General features: G+C 40.7%; 2 protein-coding genes across 4 annotated transcripts in view; both read left to right on the forward strand.

The window, feature by feature from the left end:
- Positions 1–559: 559 nt before the first annotated feature.
- On the forward strand, positions 560–12,488 carry zfand4 (zinc finger, AN1-type domain 4). 2 transcript variants are annotated; one of them, XM_027277904.1, is made up of 11 exons: positions 560–648; positions 773–946; positions 2,094–2,408; positions 3,794–3,869; positions 4,615–4,682; positions 4,818–5,004; positions 5,359–5,506; positions 5,731–6,972; positions 7,775–7,829; positions 10,661–10,781; positions 11,388–12,488. In XM_027277904.1, the coding sequence occupies exons 3-11, from the start codon at positions 2,225–2,227 to the stop codon at positions 11,521–11,523; spliced, it is 2,217 nt and encodes a 738-aa protein (XP_027133705.1). In that variant the 5' UTR covers positions 560–648; positions 773–946; positions 2,094–2,224; the 3' UTR covers positions 11,524–12,488. The 2 variants fall into 2 exon arrangements, with proteins under 2 accessions (XP_027133705.1, XP_019116398.1); XM_019260853.2 differs by having other exon boundaries at positions 589–946.
- Positions 12,489–16,851: 4,363 nt separating this feature from the next.
- Positions 16,852–26,099, forward strand: part of marchf8 (membrane-associated ring finger (C3HC4) 8) — a 77,456-nt gene continuing 68,208 nt past the window's right edge. The window contains exon 1 of one of the 2 annotated variants that reach the window (XM_027278501.1): positions 16,852–17,041. The gene's annotated coding sequence lies outside the window, so the exon portion shown is untranslated. The remainder of the gene's footprint in view (positions 17,042–26,099) is intronic. The other variant, XM_010744807.3, reaches the window with a different exon arrangement.

Here is a 26,099-nt window from a genome sequence, read left to right on the forward strand (position 1 = left end):
GTGATTATATGTAAAATAAGTTTTTTATTAATAATTTGGGACACAGTTTAGGACAGTGGTTCTTAACCTGGGTTCGATCAAACCCTAGGGGTTCGGTGAGTCTGTCTCAGGGGTTCGGTGGAGCCTCAGCCCTGGAATTTTTTATACCATTTGTTACAACATATCTTTGTGAGCAATCGTTTTCAAGGATGTTGGACATAAAAACTAAGAAAAGGAACAGACTTTGCTGTGAAAATGACATGAGACTGGCACTTGCCAAGGTGAAGCCACGCATATCTGAACTGGTCTCTCAAAGGCAACAGCAGAAGTCACACTGAGGTAAGTTGTTGTGAGTTCATGCACTGTGTTGGTTTTGTTATTTGAACAAGGTGATGTTAATGCACGGTTCATTTTGTGCACCAGTAAAAAAAAATCATATTTTATTTTTTACTAAAGAAGGGTTCGGTGAATGAGCATATGAAACTGGTGGGGTTCGGTACCTCCACCAAGGTTAAGAACCACTGCTTTAGGAGGACGTGAAAGTGACTGTCCTTGATCCAGAGAGTATTTGTTGCTCCGCCCACCTCTCTACCATCCCTAACGCCCATTGGCTCCCTCGCCTGTCAATCAACCGAAGTCACAAAGGTGTTGTTGAGCCGTCTTTGACAGGTATGATGTCGTCAACAAAGCGGCCACAGCGACCGACAACGGTCGCCGGTCCGGTTTGTTCCGTGTGAAGCTTAAACGTGATGAGATGCCGCTTGGTTTTCAACCTAACGTCACCCTTTGACAGCCACCGCCGGACGGGACGGGGACCGGAGCTGAATGTAGCCTAGCAGCTGCTGAGCCAGCCGCGGAGAAAGGTGGCCATTGTTTGAGTTGTTGGCTAACATGGCAACGAGAGCTAACGTTAGCAGCGTCGGCTAGACGGGCTTCACTCCCCGCGTTGATGCAGAAGATTGAACTGGTAAGCGAGATTTTGTCGACACAACACCGAGGGTGGCTGATGTTTTAATCTGTATCGTGAGACTGTGTGGTTTAAAAAACAAACGTTGTTGTTTTGTGTGACCTTTCTCTGCTAACGTTAGCCGCTGAAATTGTACTGAGACCATTCATCTACGTTGTCAGGCAGCGAGCTAACCTACTTTTATCTGTTTGTAGCCTGTGGCTTACACTGTGCTGCTGCTTACGGTCAAACCACGGTTTCATATAAGATTAAATGCAGCTGTATAAAAGATAGTCTAAGAAAGTCTACACCTCAGGCCTCGTATACTAACACTACAGAGCCATGGACAGTGTTTGAACCTCATTTGTGGGCATTAGTGGTTACTTGAGCTCGTCAGGCCCCATTAACATCCCCAGTAAAGTGGAAGATCTCAAATAACTGCTCATTGTTTATATAAGTGCTCTTAACTGGGCACATACAATCCAAAAACACACACATAGGGACTTGATAATATACACTAGCTGTATGTTAACCTCATTAGACAATCCAGAAAATGTGTAGTGGTTCACAAAGGGGAAATTGCAACACGTATTCTTTTGCGTTTCTGCCTTTCTGCCAGATTTCTGATGCAGCTCGTCTTCCTTTTCCAAGAAACATGATTGCCCCAGCTTGTGTCCGATACAGATTAAATGACGTAAGATGCTGGGCAAGCCAAGTGGTACAAGAGGCGATCCGTCGAAGTCTGTGGTCAGGCACTGGACACCTCATACCACTGATGGGCTTACATAACACACCTGATCTTCTTGAATTTTGGCCAGAGGCCTTAAATGCTCCGCTGAATGTTTTATGAGAGGGTTGTGTGTGTCTGCTGCCACTAATGCACGCCCTTGTTCTAAAACAAATCATCCTTTAATATAAAACACACTGCAAAAACATCTCAAGGACTTTTTTTTTTACTCCATATAAAAGTCTGTTACCAATGATCCGTCCTGTTTATCTGCAGAAGGACTTTGCCTGGTGTTTCTCATATATAAAATTTGTCTCTGCCTTTCAATGCGATCAGAGTTTAGCTTTTTGAAAGGCTGAACTTGCAAAGGCTAGACTATAACAAAGAAATACTCGACTTGTTTCAATAATAATAATGCGGTGCTTTTGTTTCCTCTCGCAGCTGTGGTCATCCTGCATAATGTGTGACGGTCGTGAAGCCAGTAAGCAGTGCCTGTCCCTCTCACCCTCATCTTGGGCCATCCCTCCCATTTAACCCATCTCTCCCTGAAGTCTCTCTGCCAACCACCCAGGATGACCGACAGGAAGGAGCCACCCTTCTTTAATGACGACAGCGTGGGAGCTTTTCACTATAAACTCCCTTTCTATGACACTATGGAGCTCTTCATAGAGACCCTGACAGGGACCTGTTTTGAGCTGCGCGTCTTGCCCTTTGAGGCTGTCATTTCAGTCAAGGCAAAGATCCAGAGGCTGGAAGGTACAAAGATCACAAATTTATTTGCATGTCAGGTTATATTGTCCATATTTTATATATTAGGATATTGCACCGATTGAACCAGCAAGCTGCATCACTCATTTGATAGACTGAGAAGATAAGTTACAGGAATACTGCACATTTACATCCTGTCATTTCTTTGACTATTTCATATAGTCTGTTCTGTCTGCTGAGGTGTGCTGCAGTGTGTATACCTGCTCTGTGGAGTCGGATGTGCACTACTTATTCTGTTGTGCTGTTGAGCTGCTTGCCTGTTTTAATGTAACTTAGATTAATAGATAGAAAATAAATGCTAACACTCAAGTAGTTTAAAGCCTGCAGACTATGCACATTGATCAGCGTTGAGTTGAAATAACCTTTTCTGTTGCCCAAGATTAAAATATTCAATCTATTATTTGTCCTTATTTAAGATTCAGCACGTAAGCACTGCGAGGCTTGCCATGTGCTCCAGCAGTGGGTCTTCATTAAATGTCACTTTCACCCATTGCATGCATCGCCATTGTTGTTTTCTTCATTTATACACGACAAAGGAGACTAGCGAGCCAGCGCTGAATCACACCATTAAAACATCTTGTGGGCATTAACACTCAAAATTGTTGAAAAGGGTCAGGCTGTTTGCTGACTTTGTAAAATGAAACTACATTTTTATAATGGCATCATTACCACAACAAATCTGCGGACTCACCTGTTGACACGAGGCAGCGGAGGCACCACGAATGAGCACAGCAAAATCTCTTCTACAGTGTAGTTAGGATGAGGTTATGTGGGTTTGGTAGGAATTCATTTGAATGAATTATGTTTATTCAAACTTACTTTTTTTCCCCTGTCCTCTTAAGCTAGATTTTTTTTGTAGATCAAGATGACCTTCCATAGCTACATTCTTTGCTGCTGCTTTCAGTTTTGCTCAGAAAGGCCTCTCTGTGCTCTGTGTGAGAGGAGGTGTGTCAGCCAAGCCTGTGTGTTTGTGATGGAGCATACCACTCTGCAATGAAAGGACCACTGCTCACTCACTAACACTGGCTCACCTCCAGCACTGGGTCAGCTAGTTCACTCATTGTGGGCTCAGAGAGCTTCCTGACTACACATAAACTCCATCTCATTCCAAGAGCCGTTGTATTCATTAGGCTGTCATACTGGAGGTTTCGGTTTTATTAGTATTTGATACAGTGTGGACATGTAGTTGTTCCAGTAATTACATGGTTTTGTCTTTAGGGGGTGGACATGAATCATCTTCAGTGGTGTGGATGCTTCTGTTGGTAGCATTCCCATCTTACCTGTCTGTCAGCTTTGTGAACTTCAAAATATGAACAGGTTCTTGTTAACTTTGGTTGTTTTCTCTCCTACCCTCTCTCTGACTTTCTGTAAAGGTATCCCTGTTGCCCAGCAACACCTTATCTGGAACAATCTGGAGCTGGATGATGAACATTGTCTGCATGACTATGGGTAAATCCATTCCTCGCGACACTTTCTGTCCTTCAGAGCACTGACATCCAGGCAAAATCACACTGACAGCGAGGGTTATTAGAGCAATTACGAGCAATATGTTTGAAAACACAATGTGTACATTTAGAATAATTTGCATGTGCACTTTAAAAGCCTTTCTGCGGCGTTGGAGATTTGGTCTTAATTGAATTTGACATGTTGCAAATGGACCAGAGATGTAGAGCTGCATGAGTCGAGTGACATACTGGTCACAGAGACACAGAGAGAGAGACTTTGCTCTTCCACTCTTGTCAATTGATGAGATGCAGACCCCCCCTCCAGTGCTCTTCTGGCTGCAGATGGTGGTTATTGTTATGAATGCTTGTCACTTAATTTTCCACATGAACAGCCTCTGGTGAGATCTTGCAAGGCTCTCGCCTATCAAGCTGCAGCATGCTTTTGAAGTTTTTGAAACAGAGGGGTAGATTAGGCAATCAAACATCTGCTCATCTGAAACAAATGTTCCAATGGAATTCCCAGTTGTGCACTTAAGTTCATCTGGAAACCATCCTGACCCTTGAAGTGTTATTTACTTTAGATCAGAGCTCTCTCCTCTGTCTCCATAGTTTAGAAGCATTTTACCCCAGATCTAAACATGTTGCCTACTGTTATTTCCTTCTATCCCATTAGAGTTGCATGAACTGGTGAATGGGTTACAATAATGTTCACTTCTGCTCCTGTTTTGATCGTCACTCTGTTTTTGCAGCATTGCAGAGGGCTGCACATTGAAACTGGTCTTAGCTATGAGGGGAGGCCCTATTAACACCAGGAGAGGTACGTTCACATAGTAGCTAGACATCTGTACAAACATATTATATAAAACAAAAATGAAATTCCTTTCCTTAATCCATAAGGGAATTAAAATGTATTATTGAACCACAGAGCCTTCTTTTTTTTTTCTTTCTTCAGTAACCATGGAGGATCCTATCAAAGAGGTGGCCGAGCTGATGGACAGCACAAAGGAGGAGGGTTGGGAGAAAAGCCTGTCCAACAAGCAGGTCACGTTTGTGGTCTATCGTGAGGGCGACCAGCTAAACTTTTTCAGAGTGGTCGACAGAGGAGATGGCACCCTGACCCCGCTGTCTGAATCTCTGAGGTCAGTATTTTGTCACAATGTCTGTAATGTTACTGTCCAAATACTGATGTGATGCATTTAAAAGGAACTGGACCACAAGTTTTTCCCATTGGTCATAATTAAACCTACAGTAAGAGTACCATCAGAAATATAAACATAGATGCATCAGCTTCTCAGTATTAAGAACGGTGGCACAAACATTAGTTATTTAAGTAAACTTAATATAATTGTACAGCCTGTGTGGAGTTCAGTACTTACTCTTGATTATTCAGTAGTTGTTGGTGTACTTGGTCGGTGACAAAGGTTGAAGGCTGTTTAGCAGAGGGCTTTGTAAGATCACTAATAGGAAGAATGGTTGCCTCTCATATTTTCCAGTGGCGGCTCGGTGTATAATGTGTGCGTGGAGGAGGAGGAGGATGGAGAGAGTTATGCAGCTGCACAGCAGAGCCTTGAGAACTCCATCACCATGAATAAAATGAAGCTACTCAAAGCCAAGATGGAGGACATGAACCTCAACAAAAAGGTTTGAATCTACGGAAACTCTTAAAATGTACTGCTCATTACACTTACACATAGACATATCATTAAATCAGGCATTTTGCCCTTTTACATGAAAGTTTTTCTTCAAGCATGTTTTTGTTTCTAGCTGAATTTTTATCAATAAAATAATGAAATCAAATACTTAAGTATTTTTTCAGAGGGTGATGTGGCATTATCTGATTCTCTGTCCATGTCTCCATCCTCCAGCCTAAGAAGTCTGCAAAGATAAAGCCACGGCCCCCCGTCAGCCCACATCCCTTCAGTGGCTCTCTTGGACCTTCCAGCACACGACACCACCATCGCCTCTTTCGCTCGCTTCCCCAGATCAACCAGCCTCGGCAGTCGAGTGCACAACTACCTCCAGTCGCTGACCATAAATCCGTAAACCCCTCCTCGCCCTCTGCTGCTGCAACATCTGCCCATTTGTCCATCCCGAGGCGACCCCCTCCCTCGTTCTCTTCACCTTCTTGTTATATGCTTCAGGAGGAGGAGCCATGGGAGACATGTCCACCATTTGCAAAGATCCGCCCCCCTCCCAAAGTGTCTCGGTTGGACATTGGCAGCACCAGGTTGATGAGGGATTGTGTGTACCCTCAGCTTCCTCCACTTTGTATCAGGGGGCCACCTGAAGCCACCTTTGACCCAGCTGAACCTGCAGCAGAGGCAGTCGGGCTGGGTTTGTTGGAGGAAGCTGCTGGGCTGGTGGTGCCAACACAAACTGGAGCTCCATTTGGGGAACTGTCAGACCCTCTTAGTCTTGACGTGTCCACCCAGCCAGAGGGAGGCCGTCTGTCCCTCGAAGTTGGGGCTCAGCACCAGCTGCCACTCTCCCCTTCCCCGCTTAGCACCTGGACACTTGGGTCAAGTGATACTCTCACCAGCAGAGCTGATAGGACACAGCTTGGCACTTCTTTTCATATCAGCCCTCCCTCTCCATTGCCCACCTCTGCTTCACCACCCACTCCGAGCAGACTGCTGCCTCAGCCTTTTGATTCCACACTCTCCTGTTTACAGCCCAACCTTCAAGCACAATCCTCAGCACAAGTGAAACCAGGCAACGCATCCCCTCTCCCCTCCGCCACCACATCATCTCATCCACCACGCCTCCGTGGCGTCAAAGTGGAGTCACCTGGCAAGAGGCCAGAGCTTATCTCCAAGAGGGAAGCAAGAGGCATCACTAAGTTGGCCAACCAAGCCTGTAAGGAGCCATTAGGGTCCTTGAACAACGCTGAACTCTTGGCTTCTCTTTCCACAAGGGCTCCAGACAGCAGCAACAGCAGGGACGGCCTTGGAGAGGGTCTAGGACTTGCACTGGCATTGCCTCCTGCCACTGCCTCAGGACAGGGCGGCATTAGCTCCAGGCTGCCATCCATCCCAACTAACAGGCTCCTTCAGGATGATCTCCTAAGACAAATGTCACCGTTACACAGAGCAGCAGCCTCTTACATGGTAAGCACAGATAGCTGTCAGCATTTCCTGCTTAGATTTGTCTTTTTATTGCTTAATTTGTTTGTTCTGAAGCATTTATGTGAGACTTCAAACAATGTATTCTGTAAATTGCTCTCGCTTAAGTTAGAGTAATGGTGACAGACAGAACTTAGTCTATTCTCATCACATCAAAACCACAAAGGTAGCAGATGCTTTAAAGTAAAGTAGAGGTGAGATGATGTGGATATATATTTCATATATCGCATTGTCGAGTATTTGAGATGTCATGCTTTGACAGATTTGACTAAGATGCCACTGATCAGAGAATTCTCACAATATGATCAGCCTAAGCACACGTTACACACACTTAATTACACGTGTAACTAGAAAAGAACACGCACTGCCTTTCTGTTGAGACACTGAATTAAGATGCAACACTGAATTTGACTTTGTCAGGCTTTTACCCATCTGTGACGCAGTACATACTGTATGTAAGGTTTAATTAATGCAGATTTTATTCCATTTTAATATATCAAAGTGTATCATATTTAAAGCATGCACAGCACAGATAAGCAAAATTCATTTAAATTCCATCAATTTTGTAATGATCTTTACCCTTCTGTTAGGAATGTCTTTTCTTTTTAAATAACTTTTATCAAGTGTGTGCCTCATCTTAATGATTCATTTCTAGTGAAGATACTGTAAATACTATTATTATTTTACTCTAGTAAAAAAAAAAAGAAATATTTGTCTCAAGAAAAATCCCTGATATAACTTTATTGATTTACTCTAAATATATTTCATGTTGCTGCTGTTTTCTCAGGCCACCAACACTCTTGCGTCAGCCGGGGGAGTCTTGACTTCTTTCGGGAGAATAGGTAAGGGAGACGCACAAACACTTTAGTTTTCATAAAGCATTCATTTCATAAAGAAACTGCTGCATTTCCAGCCACCTGTTGTATTTCCAACACGCTGTTAGACTCATCTGAGGCTCGCTGTTCTGAACTAAGATGTAGTTGTTGAAAGCCGCGGTAACATACAGAGAAGGGTTGATTTGAACGTCTTCAGTTCATGTTGTATGAGCGCTACAACAAAGCACAGCGAAGGTTTTTAAATATTCATTACTCCTCCAACTGCAGAAGCAGCACACACAAGCACACTCACTTATTTATGTCAGATATGGATATGCTCACGCTATTCAGAGAGAATATGAATGAATATGCATGGATCAATACAAGAGTAGTGAGTCAAGGTTCTCCATTTTCCTCCATTACTGGATATTTATTCATCAGCATCAGCTGAGAATTTACTATTGGCGGTTAAAGAGTCTACTGCAGTTGGCTTTGGACAACCCAACAACATCTGAATAACTTTTCAGTCGTGTTTCAGTTGCAGGAATAAATAAAGAATAAATGAATAAAATAAATAGAAAAATCTTCTCATTGGGGCCAAACATATTTGAGTGGGCTTCCAAAATAAATTCAGTCTAACAGAGACAACAAGTATGCTGACTCTGATGTTCACACCTCATGATTTATTCAAAAATTCTTAATCTGCTCAAGCTTGTTTTGTTTTTTCAATCCTAATTGAACTCATGGGGTTAGAAGTCTGAATTTTCTCATTTACATATATTATTCAGGATGTTTTAGAGACACCCTTGGTAGTAATTACTTTTGGTCTTACCTTTAGCAGCTTTAAACACATGACGTTTCTCAGTCATCCACGCTGATGCCCTCAAGCGCTCTAAGAAAAAAGAAAAGGGAGTTGGAAAATTATATTTTACAAGTCTGAAGGGACCACTCACGAACAGTCCGACTTAAATCCACTCTGTTATTGTTCTGATTGTGTTGTGCTCAAAAGTGAGTCATCCCTCCACTGTGGTATTGCGTGTGCTCTCGAACATGTTTTTTTACTCTGTTCTTTCTATATTCAGACATCCTCATAGCATGTTGTGAAGATGTGTCACCATACCAATATGTTGTTTGGTTGTGAGCTACTAACTGCTCTGGAAAATCTACATCTGAACTAACCAGTACAATATCTTAGTCTGTAATTTCCTGATAATTTTCCAGAGTTTGCTGAAAGGGAAATGTCATTCGGCACTAATTACAAGGAAAATGGAGACTTTGCTCTGGTTGAGCTTCCAGTGATAGAGATATGCTGAATTAATATTTACTTTGCTTTTAATTGAGCTGTTTTGAGGAAAACCTATTTTCCTTGTTATAATTACTACCTCACAGTTCTTTGAAGGAAACGGCCTCAGACATTATTTAGAAAGTAGACCTGGAAAAAATCGTTATCTTAATTGGTTCGTAGAGCTCGTCTATTGTTCATAGAAGCTCATTGTGCTCCAGCGACACCACTTTTCACAAACATGTCTATATGCTCTTTTAAAATATTGGAACCTTTTCTGCTGTCATCAGTGACTGAACTGCAGAGCAACACAAAACAGTCAGAAGTTTAATGAAGATATCAGCGCTCGCAGCAAGTGAGACAAGTTAACATACTTGACGTTTGTTTCTCAGTGCGCCGTGTTTCTACAGTACTGCTGCTGTGTGAGCAGAAACTGTCCAAATCAGATCCTCTGTTTTAAATGATTAGGATTTGAAGCGAAGAAAGCTTAATTAGGGTGACTGTTAATTAAATGTAATTAAATTCAAGTTCTGTTTCCCAAGAGAATGCCGAAAATGTGCTTCGGTCTGAATATATTTGAACCTTGTGTAAGCCTGTGCGTTAGGAGATTCAAGTGCACAAGACAAATAAAAATCCAATCCCACACCCAGCTGCTTGACAGTAAGCTTCCTGTACCTTCATCACAGAGCTGTCAGTTCTATCTGTATGTTTCTGTATCCCCCACGGCTCACAAACCTAGACGAGCTTCATGCTTCTACAGACACGATTATCGTGGGTACATGCTGACAGAAACCAGTGTTCCCTGACTTTGGAAATGAACAGTTTATTTTCTGACATATTTTCTAAAATTACGACAGGGTGACGGTTCATGTGGCATAGCCGGGAAATTTCCTGAAACTTTTTTTTTTTCTCAATTGTTAACGTACATGATTGCCAACTATCTTCATCATTTCTGGAATAGCAATGTTACAATTTCACTTCTGTTTGCTGTTTACATCTAGTTTAATTAACTACAATTATTTTACCAAACCTTCAAATCAATTGTCAAAACTGACAAAGAAACCCTGGATAAGACAAAATGAATGTGACAGTTTGAACACTGTTTTTAATGGATTCTTTTCCTGTGGGTATCAGGTAGCAGACATAATGTATAATATGAAAACACAGATAGAATATAAACAAGTCAAATGGTGAAGACTGACAGTTCTTCAGAAATGTGCAGTAAGATGTAAAAACATATTGCCTCTCTGGCCGTATTCCAGTGTGTGATTTCACAGCAGGTGTTTTGCCGTTTGACAGCTGGTAAAAATGGCTGCTTTGATCACTGCTGGGGTTTGGTCAGAAGTGCAACATGCATTAAAGTACTCAATAGAGAGAACTGTAATTTCCCTTTCCAATGTGGTTCTGTATCCGACCTTTTATGGCTTTATCATCACCGTGATGGGTCTAGCTTGAGCAAATTTGAAGCCTGTGAAATGTTAGAATACCACTCATACAAGCCTTTTCACTACAGGATCGGTTATTCCACGTTGGTTTCTCTAAAGTAAATGGAAAAAAAATGTTTCTCTACTCTCAGGCACTCCAACATATCACCTACCTCCAGTCAAGGCTCCCACAGGCAGCAGCAAGAAGAAGAGCTCAAAGCACTGCTTCCTCTGCGGCAAGAAGACTGGCCTGGCCACCAGCTACGAGTGCAGGTACAAGTGCCTCCAGCGTTTCCACCTGCACTCTCACACTCACTCACTGCCTGACTCTAAATCAAATCTCTGCCCATTTGTCATTCTTGTCCGTGAAGCATCCCTTTTAGTAAAAAAGTGGTCCTCTCCTAGTTCATCATTTTGTCTCTCTGCCATCTCTCCAGTGGAAACGCGTCTCTGTTCACCTCTTATTCCGCCACACGTTATTAACGTGATCAAAGTTTCTCCCTACAACGCCGATATGGATCACTTTCCTTTCCCAGGTCTCTGATGCAACAGTGTGTAACTCTAATCTCTTAACATCAGCCACTTAAAGTGGACCTCTTTAAACGGGTAACTTATTGCAATTAAATGAGTGATTTTCTCACTATTAGTGCTCAAATATTAAATACATAGGACATCTGAAACGGCATTGCTCTGAGAGTAGAAAGATTAAAGCACATGCAGGGGGATTTCTATGGAGGAGTAAAAATAAAAATGGAGTAATGTGACTCTGCATCAGCAGAAGTTAGCTGATGGAGAAATGTACGAGAATAATTGTTCTCTTTGGTCTGTTTTGTTTTTTTGCATACATACCAAAATATCTGTTTATTTACATCTTTTCAGGTGTGGTCACAACTTCTGTGCCACACACCGTTACGCTGAGACGCATGAGTGCACCTACGACTACAAGAGTGCCGGACGGCGATTTCTGGAGGAGACCAACCCTCTTATCAGTGCTCCCAAGCTGCCTAAGATCTAGACCCGACGACCCTCACCCCTCACCCCTCATTAGGGATGACCTGCAGAAGTACAGGTTAATCTGACTGAACGGTAGAGATTCTGTCATTTCTTGCAGAAAAGAGGAACTTATTCACCACTGTGTGCTTTTTTTTTTTTTTTTTAATAAGCCAAGTTTGCTTAATCATTTAAATAAAATATTCTGTAAAGCCAAGTGTGAACAAACGAGAGTAGACTGAAATGGCACAGAACTACTTATCTTGACAATGTGAAGATGTTTATCCTTTTTGTTCTTTTTCCATTGCCTAAAAACAAAACCAACAAAAAAAAAAAACTGTGCATGTATGTAGGTAGTTTTCGCTAAATATATCTGCTGCACGTTCAGAAATATCCGTTTTAATTTTCAGCCTTTTTTCCCTTTTTAATAGGACCGCTGATGACTTTTCACTCGACAAGTCTTTGACAGATGCACTTTAGAACTATCATATTTATACATTTGAATTTCCTTATTGTTGGGTGGAAGGATACTTATTTCTGTATTTGTCTTATGAAGTGTTTATGTTGTTGTCATCCAGATTTTTATATTCTGCACCTCTATACGTCTTTCTTACATGGGCACATACATACCGACATCACTAATGAAATATTTCAGTACAGTACACCCACTTATTGATGAAATACTTAATATTTATTAATGAATACTACTTATTTAAATTCAAGGTTGGTTTGAAATAGCAAGTATGCAATGTGTGTAGGTGTGAATGTCAGTTGTAATCTGTAATCCTATAAAGTAAAGTGTATTAGGATGGGGGGCGGGGGCGGGCGTTATGATATTTATGATGTGTCTATAAGTAAGGTGGTTGCCATAAAAAAAAAAAAAATCTTTTGTAAGTCTTTTTTATTGCTCAGCTGTTGCAAAAACTTTAAATGCTGTTATAGTATCTACAGGGGTTTGATCTAATAAAGTTTCTTTCCGTACATACTGTAGATGGCTCGTAAGTGTTGAAATTCATTTTACAGTCCTGCTGTAATGCCCTTTCATTTCCTTGCAGTGTCGTCAAGTCTTGCCGTTGCAGTTCCTCATTCTTTGCACATTAGATGTTTGACCTTTCCTGCTGCTCACCCTTAATAGTTTTCATATTACTGTGAGGTAGATGAGAAATAGTTTCTGTTTGGTTTCACTGACTCATTCTTGTCACAGTACCCTGTCGTCCTGACTCAGACCCACAGCTAGTTCCTTAGCAACAACCCCAAATGGCTTTGAACCTGTTGCACATCAAGAGCCCCTCACTCACCTATTCTAGACGAAGTTAGAGGACAAATATAGACAAATATAGACAAGGATAAAGTCTTCTGAAGTCATTCTTCATTAGCGCTGTGTCACCATGTCAGAATAAACTTGTGATCTTACTCACTCGGTTGGTTGTTAGGAGCGTCCCAGCAAGCTAACACATTTTTTATTTAATTAAAACATTGTGACATAGAACAGAAGTTTGGTTTTGAGCTGGTGTTTTCTTTGATGAGTTCATTGTTTCTGTATAAATAATTAACAGCAAATGTTCTTGTTATCCTATAAATACAATCACAACATCAAAATGTTTTCACACAAAGACTAACATTCAGATCCGGTTCTGATAGGACTGTCCACAGATGGGCCTTCTGACACATATGATTCATATTTTCAAATGAGGCGTCTCTTCAAAACTCCAAAGCTTTGTTTATGTGCAAAACATAAACTAATCCCGAAGACTGGAGTACAGATAATGTTGTAACCAGTAAATATGAGAAGACTGTGTGTGGTCGGGGAGGGGGGGGGTTCTCATTATTCACTTTGCTCTCACTTTGCTGTTCCTGTGCAACAGACAACCTGACCTGAGTCACGTCTCAGTGTTTTTAGCTTCACTTTCCTTCTCCATGTTGTCTGGCTTTGATCCAAGATAATTGGGCTTTGCAGCATATACTGCTGGAAACTGCTAAGTCCCTGTTGGCAGATAACAGCGCCTCAACATGGAGAGGTGCATCTTCTTCAAAAGGATGGAGTTTATAGACTGGATGAACTGAAGAACAAAAAAAAAACAAAAAACATAATGCTGATTTTATTTCAAACTCCTCCAGTGTAGCAACAGGAGAACACTTTCATTTTCTGACATAAACCCGTCGTTGGCTTTGTCAGCCAATACTGTAACTTCATCTAGTCCTAATTACCAACTGTTAGAATGCTATCAAGCTAAACTAGGATGGTGGTGACCATGGTAAATACTACACCTGATAAACATGTTCGCTATGTGTTTTCTTTGAACCACAAGATTATTTTCAAGAATGCACCAAAATGTTGGCACAAACATCCTCTAACCTCTGCTAGTTGTGAACTAATGACGGTCAGAGATTGTTCTATCGATTGGTGGTTATGTTATGTAAGGTGAAGGTGAACACGCCACATTTCTGTGCCACCGTTGCTGTGTGAAAAGAGTTGCATAGGGTTTCCTGTGACTCTGGAGGAGCTTTGTTAAGTGAGGTGACATCACCCAGGTATTTCGCGTTGGGTTTGAAAGACGTGGGTCTGGGAATGAGCATTAAAGGGGGCATAGGATCCAGTGATTTTGGAGCTTCAGTCCATATTGAAAACTAAAGGTCACCTCAGCTTCTGCTGTATCAAGTTTGACCGTCCTGTGAGTCATTTCATGAGTGGATTTTTGTCATTTTTCTATTGTAATTTTTGGGATATACACAAGTTTTGATTTGGCTTTCTTCAGTGGAACAGTCTTCCACTGTTCCTGCTCAGTAAGTAACATAACAAACTAAATGTCTATTTTCTGTTTCAGGACTGTTTGGCTTGCCTTTTGCAGCTCTGCAACTCTGCCAAGTGCTGCAAGTCTATATTTTGCACACAATCACAATGCCTTAACATAGCTTTCAGGAGAATGAATCAAGCTCCGCAATGATGGCAGTAGACATATTCAATAACAAAATGTTTACAGGACTGGAAAGGATTTTTTGAAAGCAGAATAAATTGCAGGTTACTGATTATCCTTTTAATATTAATCCATTAGGACAGCTGAATACCAGGAAATGTTGCTTTTATCAGATTCCTGCCTCTAAAAACCATAAACACTACTTCCCCGACATATATACTATAATGCATATAATGTAGTGCTGTAATCAGCATCAGCAGTCATTAACCACTACACTGTTGTTAGATCTCACTCAAGTTTGCATGCACTAACATAATGAGGAACAGTGGTCACAGACTGAAACTAACTAACTGGAATGTGACAAACATAAATCTCCCAGAAGTTGAACAGATTTCTGCTGACTTGGAATGCAACTAAATATGATTCCTTTTTCATCAAGTAGTATTCATTCCAGTTTTTCTGGAATCGGAACAGAAACCACGTCCACTCAAACTTGTTGTTCCAAATTAAATCTGTGCCCTCTGTATTAAAGTTAACTCTGCTGAGTCATGTGTGCACAGGGCCGGACTGATAAAAACATGAGTCAATCAAGCACGACCGGTCTGACAGGTTCAGCGTGTCAGGTAAGAAAACAGGAAGGACGCACCAAGAAATTCTCTGGCCAATCCATCTTGCACCCCCTCACCTCCACTCCTATCGATTGACAGGGCCACTGACCTCATGGGATACACTCATCTTCTTCTACCGCTCTGCCCTGTTTGTCTTTCACTCACCACCACCACATTCTTCCTCCTTTCTTATACCCTATCTTGTAACTGAACTTGGCATGCCAACTTCCTGCCAGTAAAACTCACACACCCTTTTTAATCATTACAGGACAAAGTTCGACGGTTGACCTTTTTGATAAGGTTGGTTACACCAGTCAGATTCAGTGTAAATGACTATAAGCTTGTAAAAAAAAAGGTGAAAAAGCTGTATAAACACAACACTTTCCTTCCTCCCTTTAACGTAAGCCATGTTCAAATCTTTTCACATAACAAGACGCCTCTATCCCTCTGACGCAGAGACACATGCATGACAATTTGGCAGACTCACTTCTGAGGTGCCCACTTTGTCCAGACAGAGCACAGAGGCTCCGTTGTCCCAGCCCAAGGATGGAGTGGTGGACTGTGCATCAGTAATAAGCCCAAACACAATGACAGGTTTCACAGAGATAGAGCCGAGGCTTTGAGTCAACAGAGAATACATTCCCTCGTTTAATAAGTGAGCCTTGCCCTCATCTAACATACTGCACTGTGACTTGAGGGGGTCTTTTGGTGTGGAGTTACAGTACATAGTGTGAGTCACTTGAGTCAAACAGGCCATTTATAATCTTAAATAATGACCATGATGCCAGAATATATTAATACAGATTAGAGCTATTTTTCCTAATAACAAATCTCATATGTGATGTCCAGAAAATAAAAGGCATAAGAAATGTCTATAATAATAAATGATAATTAAAAAAAAAAAGTTGTTCATTATTACAGCATCATCATTATTGAAAAATATGAAAGAATTCACTTTATGGCAACCAGATTGATCCCACTTTAATGTCTGTATATATGAAGCTACAGCCAGTTAGCTTAGCATTAGACTGGGAACAGGGGGAAACAGCTAGCCTAGCCTCAGTCTAAAGGTAACAAATCCATCTAACAGTATCTCCAAAGCTCATTAATTAATATGATGTGGCAAGTCTATTTGGGTACACTGACAGTATAAAGAATGGAGGTCGTATCTGTGAAGTCACCCATAAGTTTTTAAAGTTCAGAGTATGATGGATTTGTCTTTCTTGGCAGTCCTTCTTCGTCTGCCTCCCGGCTGATCTAAAAATGGACAAAGACTATTTTGTCTTTGTATTATCAGTGAACCTGAGGCAGTCTGAATCAAGTCTGGGTGCTCAAACAAGACACCTGTAACAGCACCCACCTGCCAATCAAAGCAATCAGGCTGTTAATAATGCATACCTTTGAGCTTTAATATAATTTGAACAGGTGAGCTAAATAGAAATTCACCCTCAGTACAGTTGTCACGAACAAGGAAATTAGCTATAGAGACCAAAACTGTTTTTTGTACCAGGCTGTAAACATGTTTATTTCTGCTGTGAAGTTGGACATTTTAATATAAGGGGTTACTTCTGGAGCCAGCCTCAAGTGGTCATTTAAGGAAGTGCAATTTTTTTGGCACTTCTGCAGCATCTGTAGATATGAAAAGCTCATTCTAAGATAACAAAAACATAAGGGTTCTTATTTTTAGTTGATTATACACGAATGAAAACATAATTCTGAATATTATATTCTGTAAATAAAATCTGACACACTGGACCTTTAAGTTTTAAATCTCATATTTAATCACCACCACCCTCATCACGGGCTTTCCATCATCTTCATCACCCTCACTATCCTCATCCTCATCTCTTTAGTAGTGCACAGCGTCCGCGTGCGCCGCCTGTCCTTTAAATTCATTATTTGCCTTTGGTTTAATTTTACTCCATCTTAACGCGGAAGTCAGTGACGCACCATTACGCACAGCTGCTCAGCTGGGGCAATGAAATAAACAAAACGTCGTCATTCGGTGCCAAACACAGCGGTGAGTGTCTTCTTTTTTGTCTCTTAGTTGGAATATGGAGCAACATTTGTCCCAATGCAGCTCTGCGTCCGTCCGCACTGAGGCTCCTCTGTCTCTGCTGCGCCTCTCGTTTTATTAAATCCAACCGGAGGCGGCTTACGGTCGGTCTGTCGGACGGACGGACGTCTGGACTGTGCTGGGATGTGAATGTGTGAGAATCTGCTTCTTTTTATTTATTATTATTTATTATTGCCTGCTGTAGAAGCCGAGAATTTCCCCCCCAGCGTCGGTCACCGTAGCCTGTTGTGATTTAAAGGTATGAAAATTCAGTTTTAATGTGGTGCGCTCTGCAGCAAAAGGAAAAAAAAAAAAGGCGTCTGTGTCAGCTGAAATGACTGCTGTTTTAATGAATTTATCACTCGGGTTTGTCCATTCAGTATGTGTTTGTGACTCAAGAGGAGACGTGATGTTGACTGTGTCCGAGCCAGCCTTTGTTAGTCTCCCCGACGCCTTTGTAACGCTCAGTTTGCGTCGGAATAAGATGGGACACCAGGGCATGGAAATCTGATTTATTGCATTCCGACACCAGTAATTTTTAGTATTTCCTCCTATCGTTGCTGTTAAGTTGTATTTTCATATTAACTAATCAGGGGTCACAGGGCGGTGTAGTATCCGGTCTGTCCCCCTTTTGAGTTGACCACACTGGATCAATATTGTTGGTTAATGGACACATTTGCATGATGGACTACAGATGTCCATCTCAGCAGCTTCAGTTTTTGCTCCTGCATTCACATTCAGTATTCGAGGTCCAAGGCGCACTGTCCAGCTGGATGTTCCCTTTTTATTATAACCCATAATAAAGCCAAGAGGAATGTAGTTCTCTACACTGCTCCCACAGCAGCCTGAAGAAAATCAGTGGTGATTCTAGTTTTCTGTCTTCAGCTGTGGGGTTTGGACCTTTTTTATCTGCCATCAGACCTAATAATCAGTTAATTGTTTTAGTGGCTCTCACATTACACTCTGCCTCCTTATTGGCTGCAGGATCAGTTTTCCTCTTGTTTGTGCCACCTTACACTCCATTCCTGCTGTGTGCCGTGCTACCCATTGCAGTTGCAGCTTGTTTAAATCTTTTTGAAGATGTAGCAAAGTGCACTCACCAGCTTTCTAGTCTCGCTTCCACTGTGTGGATGTTGGCTGTGATATTTATTTTCTTCAGTTGGAGGGCAAACCTTTTGCTCGTCTTCATTCCAACGTGACAAGTTTTGGCGTCATGTCAAAGACAGATTTTTACAGTACCATCTTTACCATGATGCATGTATGGTGTTCAGCTACTGGCAGAGTAAGAACCAGCTGTTTCTGTCCATGTGTGTCAGTGTTGCACCACTACAGCCTTTGGTAATGTCTTTACCAGTGTTGTGAAATACTGAGGTCGTGTTGCGATAAGAAGCCTCATTGTCCCATTGGTATCTGTGGAGTGTGCATGCATAAACTTGCAGATAACACAATGCTTATTCTCTCTGCTGCTGTGTAACTAATCCTGCCTCCTCTCATGGGATTACTGCATATAGATTGGCTTCTTTACCGCACAAACGCTGTTAAAGTTTCTGACACATTTCAGTGTTTAAACAACAGCGTTGGACGGTGGCCTTTTTTGTAGGCATGCTGTTGGAGCTCTAATGTTCTGGTTGGTGCTTGAGCTGAACAAAATAAACGTCTTGACTTTGATTTTAAACAACTGAATAGGGATGCTTTTAATTTTACAGTTACAGAAGATATAAAGTCAGCCTTTTATTCACGAGCCTCTTCCGACTTGTCGCAGTTTTCATGTTGAATACACAGCTATTTTTAAATTAGTAGTTGAATTACAGCAATGATATCAAATGTTCAGGGTTGTTCAAAGCAGGCTGTAATTTGTAGGAAACCATATCAGGTGACTTTTACACTTTTACTTGACTTGTGACATTCCAGGTGTTTTTGTATTTTTCCTAAATGTTTGACTGAACTAGCAACCAACTTGTTGTTTGCAGTATAAAATCCTCCCAGATGACTACATCACACACTCAAAACAGTCTTCTCCACACCCTTGGCTTTCCTCTTCCTGGCCTTGTTTTTCTTCATGACCGGCCAAATGTGTGCCAACTGACAATGAGGGATTTTGCTGGTATCAACTAGCATTCTCCCTTTATAAGAAATCACATCTATCTATTATACAGTATACCAGACCCTGAGCTGCCCAAGATTCTGCCAAACCCTGAGGTCTTCAGTCGTCCTGACAGGACCAACTACAGGGAGAAAGTAAAGCCATGATTATGATTTCAAACAAAGGGAGCAGGGTCACTGAAACTGTTAAGCTGCTAAAACTGGAAGCGAAGGAGCCTGCAGTCCTAATGGACTGTGCTATTGTGTGCTACTGTGCTTGCAAATTAACTCATACTCTGCCTTCAGAGATAGGTTCTGAGGGAAGTAATTGGAGGGCGCAAAGAATGCAATCAAAAGTATCTGAAGGCTCTGATAGTAGCTTTCTGCCAATTAACTTCCGTCATTGTTTGACACAATTGGTTGTGACGGTGAAATGTGCCTCCCACCATATTTTACAGTATGGAGGAGCGGATGGATTTGACAGCCCCTATTGTGCCATTCTATGGCCATTTCAATCAAATTCAATTTAACAACAGCTGAAAACACTTGCAGAAGAGTTTCAGAGTTTTTAGTACTGGTTCTCCTGACATAGTCCTCATCTTTGTTTTGGTTAATTAGTTTGCTCCAGCTGTATAGCAGCTGATGTCTGTTCTTACTGTTAACATCCAGCGTGTTTTTTTTTAAAAGAGCACAAAGCTGAAAATTAAATATTTGTGTCAACTCACTTTTCAAGCCTAACCGCCTTTTTTTTCATTTTGTTTATTTTCTCTGAGCGTGTTCCTTATGAGTGATACTTATTTCCTTCGTCGATTTTAATCTGTCGATTATTTAGAGTGCTGCAGAACTGAGTTGGCATTTTTTTGCACCTGCGATTTCCTCATCTCAAAGTCATTGTTATTTTTTAATGGGTTTCTGGTTAGATGCCTGAAATAAAGTCTGTGGTTAACACATGCTTAAGAGATTTTCATGTTGTTGTTGTTTTTTTTTTGTTTTTTTTACATCCTAAAGCTTTTAACAAGTGCTTAGTGGTGGTGACGTTGAGGTAATGCGAACATAGTGTAGTATAACCTAATGTCAGCTTCTTACTTCTGGTAATAGTGTTTATGCTTCAAAAACCATAAAAGTTGTGTTCATTTGTGATTATCTGGACAAACATAGTAAGCATAACGCTTTGTTTACCAAAGAGCTTATTTTTTGCAGTAAGTGTTTTGTCAAAGAAACCAGGACGATACTAACTTCCAGGTAGGGCTACAAAAATACATAATTCTTCCATCAGAGTTTTCCAGACCAAAAATATATTAAAACAACATATTTAAATGTCTTTTGTGTTTTGTCTGAAATAACAGTCCAAAATTCAAAAATCCACAATTGTAAAGAACAAAGAATAGAAAATCTTTAAGAAGTTGTGCAACAAATACATGTAGGATTAATGCGCTTAGACAAATAAATTCAGTTTAGTTGCTAGTTAATTTTCCGTTGTTCAAATAATCAATTGAGTAGTTGCTTCAGTACTTCTGTACCATTTTAAATGAGTTAATTTGAAAGAAATGAGGTTAATCTGAAACACTAATCGATTTTGATATTGTTAAAAGTTATCAACAAGACAATGTAGCTTGCTCTTCTCACAATCTTTAACACACACTTCCTTTTTTCTGTATTTCCTGAACATTGACTCAGAGTTGTTAGAGGATGTGATCTTGTTCCAGTTAACCAACCCAAGTGTGATTTGCATTATAACCACTCAACTGCATTTTGCTTCAGTCCAAATCCATTTGAACTTCTATATATTTTTTTAATGTCAACCTGTTTCAAAATGGCACCTCTCTGACTCGCGCTGCACCTGCTATCTCCTCACTGGCGGTTAATCTGTAAAATAATATTGATTGGATTCTGCAAAGAGACAGGAAATGGATCCAGCCAACAAAAAGCAGTGTTCATACGTATCCTGTCCCCTGCTACAGGACTATGCGTGTGTTCTTCAGGATGTGGGTTTTCCTGGACTCCTGCGGCTCTAATGTCTGATGTCTGTTATTACCTCTTTTTACTAGAATTCCTGCTTAGCAAGGTGTACTTTTTTAATTGATCTTCGGCTGGACTGATTAAAAGTGTATTAACAAAATCACCACCATATGGCAGCTACAACTGCACCACAAAGTTTCTTGTCCCCGTGCAGCTGGCCCATACTGCTATCTGATCCTGGACTATAATCGTATGAATACGTCCCCTCTTAGTTTTGTTGCATCAGCGTCTGGCTGGGCTGTAATGTAATCACATAATAAAGGTATCATACAGTGTCGTTTCTCTTTGCCTCCCCGGCACTAACTCAATCCTGGCATGCCCTGCTACTGTGTCCCACTGTGGCCCGGTCTTAGTCTGTGGGGAATAGTGTATTGATCCAATCTAATGACTTCCTCCTGTAAATGATGTCATACACCCCTATGAATTAAAACCTCACTGGAGTAATGCTAATGGCAGTGATTAAAAAACATAGGTTATGCGAGAATAGAACGGTGTTTATTGATATGTTATATAGATCTTTGGTAGCCTTCTTCACTTAGACTAACTGTGTGTGTGTGTGTGTGTGTGTGTGTGTGTGTGTGTGTGTGTGCGTGTGTGTGTGTGTGTGTTGCACGGGTGCAATGAAATTATAATGTACGGGACGGAAGCGGAGAGAGTGCTCGACAGTTGCAATACATCAGCCGAGCAGAGGTGCTGGCTCAGCTGAACAGACTGTGGGATGGCACTGCTGCAGGTAGTGGGCTATGGTTGATGATGTCATTAGGGCTTTCACAGGCCTCTCAAGGTTTGCGTCTGCTCGTGGCTACAAATCCAGAAGAGGGTGTGGGCAAGGAGCCACAATAATACATCACTGTGTGTCACTGTAGCCAGACACAACACATGTTTGTGTGAACACAGTGTATAGATTTGATCCTGTTTGTGCTTTTGTATCTGTATATTGTTTTGCGCTTATGTGCTCTTAAACTTATAGCTGGGTTGAAATAGTCTCTTGTGTTTTATAGATGGATGACAACATAAAGCTAAGCGTCTAAGCAACATGTTAGACCATCACAAGGTCCCAGAGCAGCTTCAGTGTCTCCACAGCTCCCCAGGAGGAATCAAACACCATTCTTATAAAACTCGTTCGCTCATTTGGTGTTTTGGTTATGGTCAGCCTGAAAAGTCTCTAGGTCTTTTGCTAAACCGCACCGCCCGAACAGCAAATATCTAATCATAGCTTAGCAATCAGAACAATACACAGCAGGCCTGCCAAGTTTTAAATCTCTACATAGTTGGGAACGGTCTGCATGGTGCTGTAGTAAGAATGAAACTGAAAGGGTTTAGAGGGAGGTGTGGATCTGACCAAAAAATAAATAAGAGTATTGGAAATTGATTGAATAATTTGTTTTTAGACTTTACAGCAGTAACTGAGCATTACTGGAAAGGAGCACATTATGAACAAAACACATTAGTTTGGGATGTTACAGTTTGTTATTAAAAAAAATTGCCGTAACTTGATAAGGAGTATCCGCATTCGTTATAGTACAAACTACACACAAGAGCAAACATTTTTGACAAATAGTCAATTCAGTTGAGATGTGTAGACTGTAAATGTCATAGCATATGCTGTCAAACCATTCAGTTACCCCTTAGTGCATGTGGTGAATTGAAGAATCTGCATTTTGTCTCTCCTCTGTCTGTGTCTGATTGGCACACTGACTGCAGACTTGACACACATTACTTACTGATCAGCAGTGTTGACAGCGGCGTCTTGAAACAAGAGCAGCTGAAAGCCGAATTGTATAACAGTGTGAAAATTGGATGGAAATTGTTCTGCATTAAGAACAGACGCTGTCTGTGGAGTTCATTTATATAGAAGTCTGCATCTGTCGACAGTCTGTCCATTTGCAATGTGACTACGGTATATTTTGATGTACTGTGGTTTTATTTATTCAGACTGCTACATATACAGTATTATTGTACAAAAGAGCCTTGAAAAACATGCATGCTGTTCACTCTTTCTGCTACTGAAGACTTTATAACTTGTATATGGTCAAAAGATTCATAAGAGCAAAGCTTCTTCCAGCTCCAGTCTTTTAAACTAATGCAATATACTGTTTGCTGCTTTACGTCACTATGCACTGTTTTCTACAGCATATTATGTTTGATTAGATTTCTGAAAGCCAGGCATCCATTTTCTTTATTTTTGTTGGAGTAAAAACAATCAACTTGCAGAAACTTTTATGATAGGCAATTCATCATTGCACACATGCTTCCCAAAATCATTCTTTGTCAGAACTTTAAATGTATTCAGACACACACTGGTTTAAAGTGTTTGTCTCCTTGTGTGTTCATGTGGGTAGTGCTAGTCTAACATTTGCCATATTCACTTTAAATATTAAGTTTTTGAACAAGTAAGAATCATCATTTTCATAATATTACATGATCAAAAGTTCCTCTCTGCATTTAATCCAGCTAGACTTCAACATGTGCATCTGCAAAGTTCAAGATAATTAAACCACACTGTGCAATGTAATATATTATCTAACCCAAGCACAGATGTACTGGGACTTGGAGATGGAGAGGCCCTTTATGCGACTGCTCAAAGGGCACGAGCAGAACATTTTTTGGCAGTAATTTTAATGCTAACACAGTTTTTGTGGTATATAGAGAAGATACTTCAGCATGTCTTGCTGATAGCAGCCTGCTCAGTTTGAATAAGCCTCTCACCACTGCACTGAATCAAACCAAGACCAGGTCAGGCAAATCTAGGTGAGCTGCCTGCAATACAGTATACCGCCAACTATTGGTTACATCTGCACCAAAATGTCTATACAGTCAGTCAATAGAGTGCTAAAATAGTTAGAAATTCTTAAAATTTAATAAAATATTTTGAGACACAAACAACCAACCTCTGAGGTATACAGCCCTATACAGTCTCAGTTATCAGCTTGATGCATTTAGCTGCACTGCCAATCCCTATTTTTTTTGGAAAGGATCAGCCTTCCCAAACTTCACGATTGCTGAATGATGAACCCAAGCACATTTCTAGTCGAGTTTGTCTGTTTGGTTTAGCTGCCTTGGAGTGAAGAAAGAAAATCTTGTATGAGTGGTATGCTAAATATTTGTGACCTTTCCTTGTAAATGCAATGCTTCTTTTTCTACCACTGTCTGTCTCATTGATATTATACAAGAGTGACTTGGGCATTTCATGAAAGTTTCTATATTTGCTCCCAAACTTGCAGCTTCAGCAGCAGGATTTTTTTTTTGGACTAACTAGAGGGAACATATGGGTAATTGGCCCAAGAAACAGCAGCCACTGTGGCCATGCAGACAAAGAAAAGGGTTTTAGATGACATTGTATTTTAAATACCGGTTGTCACGTTCTTTGGGGTCTTCTCTTGGAATTTTATCATGCACAATTATCTCAAGTATTTGTAAACACTAGCAATATAATCAGCTGCTCTTAACATGGATTGGTGCTATGAGAAAGGGGTCCCTTCCTCCCCACTGTCGTCTCATGATAAATATGAAATGAGTTTTTATAACTAAATGTCTTGACTTCTCTGTTTTTCCACATTGGTTGGTGCAGACTAGTGGTAGGCCTTTTTTTTGTGTAGTGTATTTATGACTTAAATCTTATCAAATTACATGTCAGAGACAGACCCCTGTTACAGCAGCAAAAATAATTCCAGCTCTAAATCTCTACTGTGCCTTTTGATCATTTTAATTCAATCCTCAGTGTGTTTGAATTAGTCATTAATCTTGTTTTAAATAATTAATTCATCCTGTTATTGCTTGTACAAATTGATTTTGTAGACATAATCTAGTGTATTAGATTTAAATTAGTTTTTTTGAGCACCAAATGAGTTTGTCTGAAGAATATTAATCCAGTTGAAAGAGTGCAAGTTGCTGTGTGTGTGGTGTCCAGAGAGGGATTTAGGCAGCAGTCCTGTGAGGTCTCAGGTTATGAATCTGATGTAACAGAAGCTGTTAAATGTGAGATTTTTAAGACTTTATCAAACCAGCCTGACATCGCAGACAAATGTGGTGATTATGGCTCTGTAACCATTTTTAGCCTCATGGCCGATGATTTGACCGACAGCATTGTGTGTTAAACTTGTGTAACCTGTGTGTGTTTAGTGTTGCCCAGATGTACAGACTCAAGGGTGGGTTATTTTGGACCCACGTAGGTCTGATTGTCCCCATTACGAAGGGATGAGTGGTGCGTGTGGAGGATGCTGCGTTGCTTTGTCAAACCAGCCTGACATCTTCTTCATTTGGTCTATTACCTTGAACATGGCTGCTGTGAGCAAAAGGAGGAGAATGAGGGTCTAAATCAGGACGTGTCTTGATGTGTCAAATGTTGTGTGATGAATAACACATCGCAATATGTGCACCATGACTCATCGACCCAAACACAAATGTTTCATCTGTAGAGACACTTCTTTTCTCTCGTAATCCAGTGGAAGTAGAGCAGAAAAAAATAGCTCATTAATCAATTAGCCAGTTAACAGGATGTATAATAATCAGCAACTATTTTGATAATTAAATAATCATTTCAGTGAGTCTTAGGCAAAATCTAAATCTTCCTGTTCTAACCTCTCAAGTGATAATTTTCTGCTTTTCTTTGTCATAACTAATAAACTGAATATCTTGTTTGCATTTTCACAGCAGTGTTGATCAGCAGTGTTGAACATTTTCACTTCATTATCATTGCCTTGTAATTGTTTCCATGATGATTAACCAGTTAATTGAGATAATAGCAGATTAATCAGTGATGAAATAACCGTTAGTTTCAGCCCAAAATGAAAGTGAGTGTCTGTGTAGTGATGTGTGGTGCTTGGAAAGCTTGGAAAAAACACACAGGAGCAACTTCTAGAAAAGATGTCCCACTTACTCAGGATAATCCACAGACCTTGGTGTTGTTTATTGATGTTTT

Source organism: Larimichthys crocea, chromosome III (genome assembly GCF_000972845.2).
Source record: "Larimichthys crocea isolate SSNF chromosome III, L_crocea_2.0, whole genome shotgun sequence".
NCBI lineage: Eukaryota > Metazoa > Chordata > Actinopteri > Sciaenidae > Larimichthys > Larimichthys crocea.